Source organism: Olea europaea, chromosome 10, assembly GCF_002742605.1.
Source record: "Olea europaea var. sylvestris chromosome 10, O_europaea_v1, whole genome shotgun sequence".
Lineage (NCBI taxonomy): Eukaryota > Viridiplantae > Streptophyta > Magnoliopsida > Lamiales > Oleaceae > Olea > Olea europaea.
Window position 1 is genome coordinate 2,372,401 of NC_036246.1, and position 12,557 is coordinate 2,384,957.

At 36.3% G+C, this 12,557-nt stretch overlaps 2 protein-coding genes across 2 annotated transcripts; one reads left to right on the forward strand and one right to left on the reverse strand.

Moving 5' to 3' along the window:
- Positions 1-252: 252 nt before the first annotated feature.
- On the forward strand, positions 253-1,967 carry LOC111400857. Its single transcript, XM_023028300.1, has 3 exons — positions 253-402; positions 550-638; positions 1,622-1,967. The coding sequence occupies exons 1-3, from the start codon at positions 364-366 to the stop codon at positions 1,770-1,772; spliced, it is 279 nt and encodes a 92-aa protein (XP_022884068.1). The 5' UTR covers positions 253-363; the 3' UTR covers positions 1,773-1,967.
- Positions 1,968-8,441: 6,474 nt separating this feature from the next.
- LOC111400858 (zinc transporter 5) lies at positions 8,442-11,268 on the reverse strand. Its single transcript, XM_023028301.1, has one exon. The coding sequence runs from the start codon at positions 11,177-11,179 to the stop codon at positions 8,612-8,614; it is 2,568 nt and encodes an 855-aa protein (XP_022884069.1). The 5' UTR covers positions 11,180-11,268; the 3' UTR covers positions 8,442-8,611.
- Positions 11,269-12,557: the final 1,289 nt, after the last annotated feature.

A 12,557-nucleotide genomic window follows, 5' to 3' on the forward strand; every position in this document is an offset into this window, starting at 1 on the left:
AGTGAAAAGTATGGTGGCCATAGATAAATTAACCCAAAATTATATAAAGAAAAGTCACAGGCGAGCAGCCAAATAAGAATATTCGACTGCACTACACTTACAGGAAAAAAAAATTAAAAAAAGAGTCAAAACAGGGGGACAGGTGTCCCCCTGCAATTGGCTAAGGCAGAAACCTGTCCCCTGGTTTGACCTTGTAAAATTTTCCCTGTACACTCAGAATTTTCCTTCTCGAATATATAAAGGCCACAAACTACGAGGAATAAGCTGTATTTCTCCCGTCTCCAGCTCCCATAACGCGTTGCCTAACTTCTCTCAGAACATTGAATCCTAATATTCTCCGTGTGAATCGGCGTTATTTCTCCAATGGCTTCACCTACTCTCAAGCGATGGCTCAGGCCTGAGGTTCGTCCCTAGATTTTCTCCTTTGATGTCAACGACTCACTAATATAGGGACCAACTACAATACAATCTTTTTACTGATTTTTTCTGGTGTCGTTAATTTGTATATGTTCAGATCTGATGGTTTTATACGCGTATTGATCGGTGTAGGTTTATCCTTTGTTCGCGGCCGTCGGTGTGGCCGTTGGGATTTGCGGAATGCAATTGGTCCGAAATATTTGTACCAATCCTGAAGTCAGGTATACCATAAAATCTTGCTATGTCTACGTTTCGTTTTTATTTTCTTAGATCTATGCGATAATGAATCTATTGTTCGCCAAAGCATATTGTTATGTCTTGAATATTGTCATTTCTTTTCTTTTCGCTTTATTTTTACTGTGTTTGTTTCCATATCGTCTAAATGTTTGTCTTCTATATATTATTTATCGTTAAATCTTTTGTCGTCGATTGTCTTAATCAAGTTTTCATTTTTGATAAGACTGATCCAAAGAGCATGGGTTTCTTCATTCACTTGATTAAACAGTAAAGGATTAAACTCTAATTCCAATTACAAAATTAATTATAAGCCAAAAAAAATAAAATTAAAGAATTGCTCAAAGTGCACGCACATTCACTTGTTATTTGAAGGTTTAAACTGTAACGAATATGAATAAGGAGTGTAGAAAGGATCTCATACTTCTCTTGTTCGAAAAATGGCAGGTGCTCTTAAATCCTCGGTATATGGTAGGAAAATTGGATAGACTTAATACATGGTTGAATCACAATCGAAGATATAACTGAACAATACTTAACCTCCGCAAAATCCAATGGAAATATAAAAATAATTGTTTTGTCATTCATCCCACAAAGCTAGTCATGCATATGAACATTTGAGCTTCTAGTGTCCATACTTCGGATTCTGAGAAGTTCAATCTCATTAATTGATTCAGACAACTTCTAATATTTAACTCTTAGGGAAAAATTGAAGTTTTGGTACGATTATTAAACATTGTTGTTTAATGATTAGTATGACAGGGAGTTGATTGTACAAATTAAAGGATTCACATCCTATGAAATTTGAAATGTCATAAAAATTCTTATAGTTAACGAACTTAAAATTACAGACATTAAGAATTACGAAATCAAGTGTAATGTCAACTAATTCTCATATTCCATTTGTTAAGATGGAAGAAATTGATCCTAATTTCAGTTACTAATATTTTCCTTTTGTTTGTAAATGAAGGGTGACCAAGGAAAACCGGGCTGCTGGTGTTTTGGAAAACTTTGCAGAAGGGGAAAAGTATGCCGAACATGCTCTTAGGAAGTTTGTCCGAAACAAGTCCCCTGAAATCATGCCTACCATCAACAACTTCTTCACTGATCCTAAATACTGAATTGGTGAAAGTTATGATTTTCTGAGAGAATTGATTCTTTAAAATGCAATTACATACGACTTGAACCAATCTTGTATTGGATATACAAGAAATTCGAATAATTGTGACCGTGATTGGAAATTCATTATGATGTTTTCAACATTCAACATCATATTCGTGGATTACGTATTTTGATATCATCTGCTGTTTCTTGTTCTTATGTTTCACTTAATTCGTCGTGCTCATTTTCCAGCTACTTTTTTATGTTAAAACATGCATGCCAGTGTCCCATTAAGTGAAATGTTAGTGCCAAAATTTAAAGGTTAAGTTTAGGAACCATTTTTCGCCAATTCCCCCCTGAAAGGGATATTTGAACCCTTCTATAAAGATTTTCGAAATTCAGCAACAGTGTGTTCAATTTTAACGTATAATGCTTAAACATGACTCATTATTTAGAGAGAGCATTTTATGCATTTTAAAGAGAATCTTTAAATTTAAAGTCAAAAATTTTATACATTCTAACAATAATCTTTATTTTGGCTCTTCATTTTGCTTTTCTTAAGAAACATTATTTGATTTCTCCTTGTATTTTACGTAGCATAACTTTTATATGTCAATGATCAATGAATTTAAATATGATTTAAATAGTTTAAGAAGTATATAAATGCAATATTAAATAAGAATAGAGAGAGAGCAACTTTTTAAACTTGTGGAGTCAAACTCCATTATTTTTAAACTTAACTCTTTAAAATAAAGTGCATTTTGTATTTAGAGTATCTTTTGGAAATACTCTAATGAGCAAGTGTTAACAATATTGTGAACAACAATATTAGTTTCTAGTGTTAACAACATAAACTATTTTGAACCAATACTGTGAATCAATTCAAAGAGAAGAAAAGAAGAATGAGAGAAACAATAATCCATTAAGCAATCAAAGATTAAGGTTTACAATGAATTAAAATTGTTTATATATTACAAGGAAATCTAAACTAATAAGGAGACCTAAAAAAATAAGGAAATTAAATATTAATTAAATAAATAATATATTTATCATCCCCTCAAACTCACGATGCTAAAGCAAGAAGCGATGAGAGTTTGTCACACAAGAATTAAAAACTATGAACTGGATGAGATTTAGTGAAGAAATCAGCAAGCTGCAATGATGAAGAAACAAAAGGTACGAAAATTGTGCCAATCTGCAGATGATGGCGAATCACATGACAATCAATCTTAATATGTTTTGTGCGTTCATGGAATACAAAGTTGTGAGAGATCTGAATAGCACCGGTATTATCACAATACATAGAGTTGGAGAAGAATGAGGAACACCCATGTCTGCAAGTAATCATCACAACTACACAATCTCAGTGGTAGTGGATGCCATAGCTCGATACTCTACCTCCGTAGAGGAACGGAAAACAACAGTTTGCCTCTTACTTTTTCCAAGAGATAAGAAAATCATCCAAAAATATAAAAAACTAGTAATGGACTTGCGATTAGTGGGGTTATTAGCCCAATCAGCATTAGAGTAGGCACGGAGCACTAAGACTGAGGACGATGGAAACAAAACATTTTGAAAGCATGTACCACGAAGATAATGCAAAATACGAACAATGCTGCCCAACGAACTGTAGTAGGAGTTGAAACAAACTAGTTAACAATGTGAACAACATAAGCAATATCGGGATGTATGATGGTAAAATAAACTAGATATCTAAGAATAGTACCATACAAAGTCGGATTAGGCAATGGTACATCGTCAGAGGATGAATATCGAGTGTTAGACTCAAGAGGAGTATCAACAGTTTTAGTATCAGTAAGAAAAGCACGCTCAATAACATCTATACTATACTTGGACTGAGAGAGAAGATAACCTATAGGAGAATAAGCAACTTCGATCCCAAAAAAAAAAAGATAATGTACCCAAGTCCTTCATTTCAAAATGTCTAGCCAATTTTGATTTCAAAACTGCAATTCCATCAACATCATCACTAGTAATAATCATATTGTCAACAAATAGCAATAATATAATGCGACTAGCAGAAGTGCATCTAAAGAATAAAGCGGAGTCATGATGACTGGATGTAAAACCAAGAGAGATAACAACAGTGAAAAATCTCTCAAATCAAGCACAAGGTATTTGTTTGAGGCCATAAAATGCCTTCTTGAGCCTGCAATCAAATTCAGGAGAGTCAGAAACATCAGGGGGAGGAACCATGTAAACCTCCTCTTGAAGATTTCCATTTAAAAAGACATTTTTGACATCCAATTGAGAGAGACTCCACTGACGAACAGAAGCAACTGCAATAAGTGTATGAACAATGGTAATCTTGGTAACGATGAGCAAAAGTCTCCTCATAATTCAAACCATATTGTTGATTAAAACCTTTAGCAATCAATCTAGCCTTATAGCGCTTAAATGAACCATCAGATTTGGTTTTAATCTTATAAACTCGACGACAACCGATAGCTTGTTTACCTGAAAGTGATACAATCAAGTCCCAAGTATCTGTCTTATGCAAAGCAGAGAGTTTATTAGCTATAGCCTATTGTCAAAGAGGATCTAGAATAGCGTCTTTATATGAAGATGGTTCAGATAACTTGTGAATAGAGGTTAGAAAGCAGTAAAAGGACTTAGAATAATAAGAATAAGCAAAATCAGGTAACTGAGTGGACTTACAAATACGTTGAAGTTATCAAAGAAGAGATGGAACAAAAACTGAATCAACAACCTCAGGCGGTGCTTGGAAGTCATAGAAGGAGGATGGGTATCATGAGTTGGAGCATCTGTACCTACAGGACATGAAAAATCAACAATACATGGGGTATGGGTAGGTGGACTGTTTATGTCATCAGAGAATGGATCAATATGAATGAGGTCTGTTTTAGTTACGTCATGAGTATTATCAAAAATAGAAAAGAATGGAATATGCTTAAGAAACACGACATGACAAGAGACATATAATTTGTTATTAATGGGATCGAACATTGATAACCCTTTTGCATTTGCCCATAACTTAAGAAAACACAAATAGTCGAACAAGATGTCAACTTACTACGTTTGATTTCAGGACGAAAAACAAAGCAAGTACAACCAAAGATTCTTAATGAGGAGTAATCCGGAGGATGCCCATACAATATTTCAAAAGGTGATAAACCTGAATTGTGAAAAAATGGAATCTTATCAATTAAATATACAACAGTAAGAGCTGCTTCTCCCAAAATTCACTGGAGACTTTGGCTGACAAAAGAAGTGAACGGGCAGTTCTACAATATGCCTATACTTTCGTTCAACAATACCATTTTGTTGGGGGTATTAGTACACGAGGTTTGATGAATTGCGTCGTCAAGGGCAAGCAATTCAGAGAAATTGGTTGAAGTGTACTCTCCACCCAAATCACATCTAAAGCACTTAATTCCACTATCGAGTTTTAGTAAGTGCTCTAAATGATCAATAGATAGAAATAAAGTCAGATCGTCATTTCATAAGATAAATCCAACAATAACTACTATAATCATCAATAAAAGACATAATATCTAGACTTTCCTTTTGTAGCAATAGGAGCATGTCCCCACACATTAGAGTGAACAAGGTCAAATAGTGCAACAGAATGAGAAATACTTCGAGGAAAAGGTAAAGCAGGAAATTTTGCCAATTTGCAACCACTACAATTAGAAATATCATGAGTTTGTATATTTCCCAATTGACCATTGGAAACTAAAAATTTCAAACAACTAGCAGAAACATGTCCAGGTCTAGAATGCCGCAAATAAAAACTAGAAGACGATGAATTCAAAGGGAAAGATGACAAATCATCACCAGGAGCTGCAACGTGTGATGGTCTTCGATTGTCCAGAACATATAACCCTCATTATCTACGGTCTATCTCAATCAGCTTCTGAGATTGAGGACCCTGCATATGACAATCAATAGAAGAAAACTGAACTAAGTATCTAGAATCATACAATTGGCTAATAAAGATAAGATTCAAAGTAAGAGTTGGAACACAATAGACATCTGAAAGTGATAAATTAGGTGTATTAACACAATCAACACCTGCTAAAGGCAATGGTGTGACATCAACAGTCATAACAGACAGAGACGGGTTAAGACGAAATGCATTAAAGAATTTTGAGTTAGACGACATGCGTTTGGAAACACTTGAGTCAAAGATCCATGAGGAAGAAATGTCCGAGCGACTTTGAGATGACAAATCTATATGAGTGGAGGTTGACATACCAGTATGTGGTTGTGTGGATAAGAACTTCTGAAACTGCTATACTAAGTCTATCGACATGGGATTGGAGGAAGGTGGTGCTCGAAATATAGATGAGTCACTAGGTGGCATGGTGGCAGCCATGTTAGCATTGGGACGATAGGATCGCTGTTGTGATTGAGGTTGCTGCTTCTTCACTAGGTTAGGACATTAAGACTTCTAATGTCCTTTTTGTTTACAAAAGTTACACACATCACTACGATTCGCACATAACCTTTATTTTGATACTGTGTGGACAATTGAGATGGTACAACCAACACTGAGGTGCTAGAAGGAGGAAGAGATACTTCTCCTACAAGAGATTTCAAACGTATTTCCTCAACTACAAGTCTACTAACCACCGAATCAACTGAGGGAAGTGGAGTGCAATGCAAGATAGAGCCTCGAAGTCCCTCAAAATATTGCGAAGTGCCATAAAAAACTAAATTAATCGCCGCTCCTCTCTAAAAGTAATATATTCTTCACATGTTTTCAGTCTTACTAATTTCGTAAGAGCCAACTATCCCAAATTCAATTCATAGCAGCGTAAAATTCAAAAATATTCATATTCTTCTGATGTAAAGCCCATATATCAAATTTCAACTGATACCGTTTTGTAAAGTTAGACTTAGGCCCCGTTTGATACATATTATTGTAAAAATGAGAATGAAAAATATAGTCGTTACGGACCCCACACAAGAGATAGAAAGTCAAATATAGTGGTTTGATGTGATGAATAATAGTCATATTTTTAATTTTAATGAGCAAAAAATAGAAAACAAACGGGGGCTCAATGTATAACTTTTGAAAGTGCTCCCGAAATTCCTTTGCTATTTCAAATTTCACCGACTGTGTACCAATGGATTGCTCAACAGAATTATGAATCCAAGTGAGAGTTTTCGCATTGTTTTGACTCCCAATTATCTAATTCTGTTACATAATTCTGAGCAGTGTTCTCGAGTTTCACAATAGTTCCACTAACATAACCCCACAATCTTTTTCCCTTTAGAAAATTTTTCATCACTGTACGCCAATATGAGTAATTTTTACCATTTAATCTGACACCAATGGATTGAAATGAATCATCTCTTTCAGTTGCCATGATAAAGTCAATAAATAATTAACTATGAATCAACGATATCACCCAATCTTAAGGAAACCAACGATAACCAACACACCACCACAAGCTACAATTGAAATATATTGTACAGTATCCGTATAACCAAAATAATACCACCAAAAGATCTGAAATTTACCTAGGAACAAACTTTCTTTTGAAACCACCTCGAAAAATTGTCCCACGCGCCCTCACACGCTCAACCAGTTGCTGTGTGCGACCCCCACACGCAGTCGCCACGTGCCTGACCGAAATTTTCGTTTTAACCTACAAGACACAGATTTGGTCTCAATTTTCTCAACCGATCTCTGGTTTGGTCGGAATAGATATTTTTAGTTGCGGTCAATTTGGTTTTTTTTATTTTTTTTATTTTTTTTATTTTTTTTTATTTTTATAGCACAATCGATTCCAATGCGTCCCAAATAAAAAAAAAATCACAATTTTCACTCAATTATCCGTTCTGATATCTTGTTAACAACATAAACTATTTTGAACAAATATTGTGAATCAATTCTAAGGAAGAAAAGAAGAAGGAGAGAAACAATAATCTATTAAGCAACCAAAGATTAGGGTTTACAGTGAATTGAAATTGTTTATGTATTACAAGGAAATCTAAACTAATAAGGCGACCTAAAAAAATAAGGAAACTAAATATTAATTAAATAAATAATATATTTATCATCAAGATATTTCGACTACCGTCGATTTATACCTGTAAGTGAATTGGGTGGACAAGTCCAGCCCAATTTCTATATAGAAATTTTTTCCATATAGAGGAAGCGGATGTAGATTGAACGAACAATTACTGGCTATACACTCGTGATCTGCCGACTGCAGCCGGCAAAAACCGAACTACTTGGAGAAGCCTAGTAAAGTATCAAGTGTAAGGCTTCGGACGACCCAAAAAACACTTGATCATACCGTGTATCAAGTGTAAGGCTTCGGACGACCCAAAAAACACTTGATCATACCGTGACCAGCTAACAGATCCCGACAATATCATTATCAATGAATTCTCGACCAATTTTATTACAACCTTTTCAATCCATTCTCGTAAAGACTCGTCTAAGCAACTTTGAGATTATTTCCCAAAATCAAATACTTAACTACCATAAAGTCCCAACTAATAACCATGGAGATAAAAAAATCTAATTTGCAGAAATGCACATTAATTTCATTAATGTTTTCACAGCAAACCAAAAATAGCAGCACTACACGCTAATCTCATCCCTGTGCCAACATCTTTGAAGGATGTTATTCATCAATCAGCACGGATTTAACAATGAACTCGCTCCTATCTAACTTTCCGAAAATACATTAGCCAAGCGAATCATTCTTTGTTATAGATATAAAAATGATACATCAAAGAGAAAATGTAACCAAAAAACCATATTATCTCGTGATACAGTGAACGCATGTCTCTACATATGCCTTCCAACAAACACAAAAATGATTGAGAGAGTTGTAAATATATTATAACAGATTCCTCAATTACAATTGACACATTCCACCTGCAATGTCAAATCCTTAATTCCGGCATCAAGCAAAATGTCCGAAACTTCTTTCTTCATAGAAGCCTTGTCAGTCTCCTTCGAGACATGGAGATGGAGTGTCCCCACAACATCTGTATTCGTAAAACTCCAAACGTGCAGGTTCTGAACACCGCACACACCCTTCAATTTCATTACATCGTTCAGAGCTTCCTTCAAATCTTGCTCATAAGTTCTAGGAACCCTTTGTAGCAAGATCTCTGCAGAATTTCTGAGCAATGGGATCACAGAAGTTACAATTAACGCTGAAATAAATATAGAGCAGGCAGGATCAGCAACAAGCCATCCCTTGTACTTAATTAAGAGGGTTGAAATTACAACCCCAACGCTTCCCATGGTGTCTGCCAGGACATGCAAGAAGATGCCTTGCATGTTGTGGTCTACATGGTGATGGTGACGCTTATTCGTTCTTTCTCCGTTCAAGAGTATTTCAGTATGACTACGTTCATGATCATGTTGGTCAGAATGGTGATGATCGTGCTGGTGGCCGTGTTGGTCAACATGGTGATGGTCGGGGTGGTTGCCTTGGTCAATGTGGTGATGATCATGGTGGTTGAGTTGGTCCACATGGTGATGATCTTGGTGGCTGTGTTGGTCAACATGGTGATGGTCGTGGTGGCTGTGTTGGTCAACATGGTGATGGTCGTGGTGGCTGTGTTGGTCGACCTTGTGATGATCTCGGTGTTTATGTTGGTCAGCATGGTGATGATCATGGTGGTGGTGATTGTGGCCAGTGCATGGAACACTTTTACTTTCAACGCCTTCTTTACCGACACCTTCAAGGTGGGAATGGGAATGCGAGCATGGTCCAGAACCACCATGGGCATGATGGTGCTCCTCGTGAAAGAAGATCAACCCAATGACATTCACAACAAGACCTCCTACTGAAACTGATAAGAGACTGCTTGTTGAAATCTCTTGAGGGTCCAAAATCCGTTCCAACGACTCAAGGACTATCAATGATCCAACAAGAACAAGGAAAACGGCATTGACATACCCAGAAAGAACCTCAAATCTCCCACGACCATAGTTGAACTGACTATTTGCAGGTAACCGTGAAATATAAGATGCGTACAAACCGATGGCTAGAGCAGCACAATCAAACAACATATGACAGGCATCAGATATCAACCCAAGACTGTTACTCATGAAACCAGCAACAAATTCCACAACCATATAAGCTGTATTGATCAATAGGAAAAGAGCAATCTTTCGTGACTTCCTTTCGCTCAAAATGTGCTTAATTGGTTTCATCACTGTCGCACTAAAAGACTCTGATGATGCGTAGCCCAATTCAACATAATCAGAATAAACAGGATCTAACTCTCTCACAGCAATCCAAAGTAACAATCCACAAACCAGCAATCCCCAAAGTGAAAGCTCAGGGAAATAAAATAACTCCAAGAGAAGCGTGCATATGAAGGTTACAAAATATTCCCTCCGAAGGTCTTTGGCAGTAGCCAGTTTGTCATCAGTGTAATTCTCGCTCAACAGCACCCCAAATACCACAGTATTTGCCAATGACCAACCAAGACTCAAGATTGAAATACTGTCTCCCTCTGCTTCGAACACAAACATACTAATAACAGCCGGTACGAATAGCACGACCGTGGTGAAAAACAATGTAATTAACCGAATCCTTTTTCGACCTATGTCTCGAATAGTCCCCCAATTCATCGAAATCCGCTCATAACACCCCAAAAACCCAGATAAAAATGGGAGCAACATAGGCCAAATTCTCACACAATCCCCACGAGGAAACATTGAAAACCCGAACTTATCAACATTCACAGAAGACAAAGGAAAGCATTCGATTCGATCCCAACTAATAGACAATAAAAGCAGCCCGGAAAACAAAGCAATAAACCCACGCACCTTGGAGGATCCAGTCTGATTTTGATTAATAAAGCTACGATTTTTACCTTCAGTCACGAAACGCGCCGCCAAATTTCCAGATAATTCCGCCAAAATCAATGCTGCAGTGCCACAATACTGGAGGGCTTGAAACCGAAGCAAAAAAACCACTGCAAGAAGCAATGATTTTGCCACGAGTAGTTTATGCTGGGACTGGGTGATCAAAGTAAGAGAAAAAATAGGCTGCTGAGGTTTCTGGTAAAAGGGGTCCTTTGGAGAGAAAATTAAGCTAAAGAAAGAGAAAGAAAGGGTGAGAAGGAAAGAGAGAAGCGATACAAGAAAAGAAAAGGGGAAAATAGAGAAAGAGAGTGGGGAGGCGCGTAGAAAAGGGAGGAGAGAATAGAGGGACCGGAGAGAGAAGAGGAGGAGGAAGAAGAAAGAGAAGGATGAGGTTTTACGATTTGTTGTGGATTTGGATGACAGAGCGAGGCGGTGTTTGGAAGGTGTTGGAGTTGGGGTTGACGGGGGGTAGGGGAAAAAAGGGTTCGAGGATCTTGGAGTGGCCGTGGCGGTCGGACTGGTGGTGCGCGACGGAAGTGTTATGCGGGTTGGCCGGTGGTGTTGGTGGTGGTGGTGGTGGAGGTCGGCCATAGTCGCGACTCTCCGGATTCAATGGAAGACTCGGATATTGGTTCGAGTGACAGTTCCAAAGGCTACGCAACGCGACTTTTGTTAAGGACCGGCCCGTTTAGTACGCATATTACATTAATTCCTAGTACTAAAAAGTCTACAAGAAGTAATAAAATTCCTAAATTGCCTATATGATCTATATTCACTCGTCTTTAAAGTCTTGATCGATAAAAATTTATTATTATTATTATTTTTCCTTATTGTGATATGTGACGAGTGGAGCTAATTTCATCAGATCGAAATTGAGCAGTCTGACTTACAAGAGTGAAAATAGTAAACGTAAAAATTTTCAAAATCGAAAGAAAATTCTAGTAAATTTCCCAAAGGTCATGGTAAAAGTGGTTACATAAACATTTTCCTCTAAGAAGTATCAAATGAGTTTTGTCGAACCAACATAAATCGTGTTTTTGGATTTGTATAATGCATTAGACCTAATCGACACATTTCATGTATGTTAAGTCAAATATAAAAGATTTTCATACCTCACCGTGATTTACAAGTTCAATACAATGTTATCTGGCCACATGACTCTTCGATTTTCTATTTTGCACCATAATTTTGAGGTTGAGATCATCGATGCCCTAGAAAAAAAAAATTAATAATTGATTTCTTACAAGGTGTATAGGTGGGGACTATTTATGAAAATCACAAAAAAAAAAATATAAAGAAATAAAAATAAAAAATCTCCAGAATTCTCCCTCTCCCAATACCAAAGTTTTGGGCTTACTTCCTGTCCAAGTAGGTTTTGGGCTCCGCAAGATCCAATAACTTTCCTTGATTGACCCAATGCAAGCCCATGTTACGTATTTATAGATATATACAAAAATTATAAAAATAAAAATTAGAGGTTGTTTAAATATATAAAACAAGTAAATAAATATATAAAATTAATTATCTCCTTATTATTGAATTTTTTAAAATTATATTTAGCTCATTTGATAACCATTATTTCAAAACTCTTTAATTCTTATTTCTTTTTCAACCATACATTTATACAATAAAATACTTTACACCTGAATCTAAAACTTTTGCATACTTTTAAATCATGCATTTATAAAAAAATACTAATCAAAAATCAATTTTCTCAAAATATGCATCTGGGCTTCGTAAACGGGTGACGGGTCTGGAGCTGCTGACAAGCCCGGCCTAGAAGACTTTTGGCGTTTAAAGAGGTTCGCCATTTTATACGTTCGGGATTTGCAGAGCTTATTTTAAATTTATTGAGTAAAAAATAATTTATTTTAGATAAATATCGTTGATTGAGGACTAAGACTCTTGAAAATAATAAATATAACGCTTTCTAGCCCCCATTTACTCCAATATCAATAGGTTGGGCCCT

Excerpts from the sequence above, each read along its gene's own strand:
- LOC111400857 (XM_023028300.1), top strand. The coding sequence starts at position 364 with ATGGCTTCACCTACTCTCAAGCGATGGCTCAGGCCTGAG. Across the intron at positions 403-549 it reads AGCGATGGCTCAGGCCTGAG|GTTTATCCTTTGTTCGCGGC; the intron begins GTTCGTCCCTAG and ends TGATCGGTGTAG. Across the intron at positions 639-1,621 it reads TGTACCAATCCTGAAGTCAG|GGTGACCAAGGAAAACCGGG; the intron begins GTATACCATAAA and ends TTGTAAATGAAG.
- LOC111400858 (XM_023028301.1), bottom strand. The coding sequence starts at position 11,179 with ATGGCCGACCTCCACCACCACCACCACCAACACCACCGGCCAACCCGC.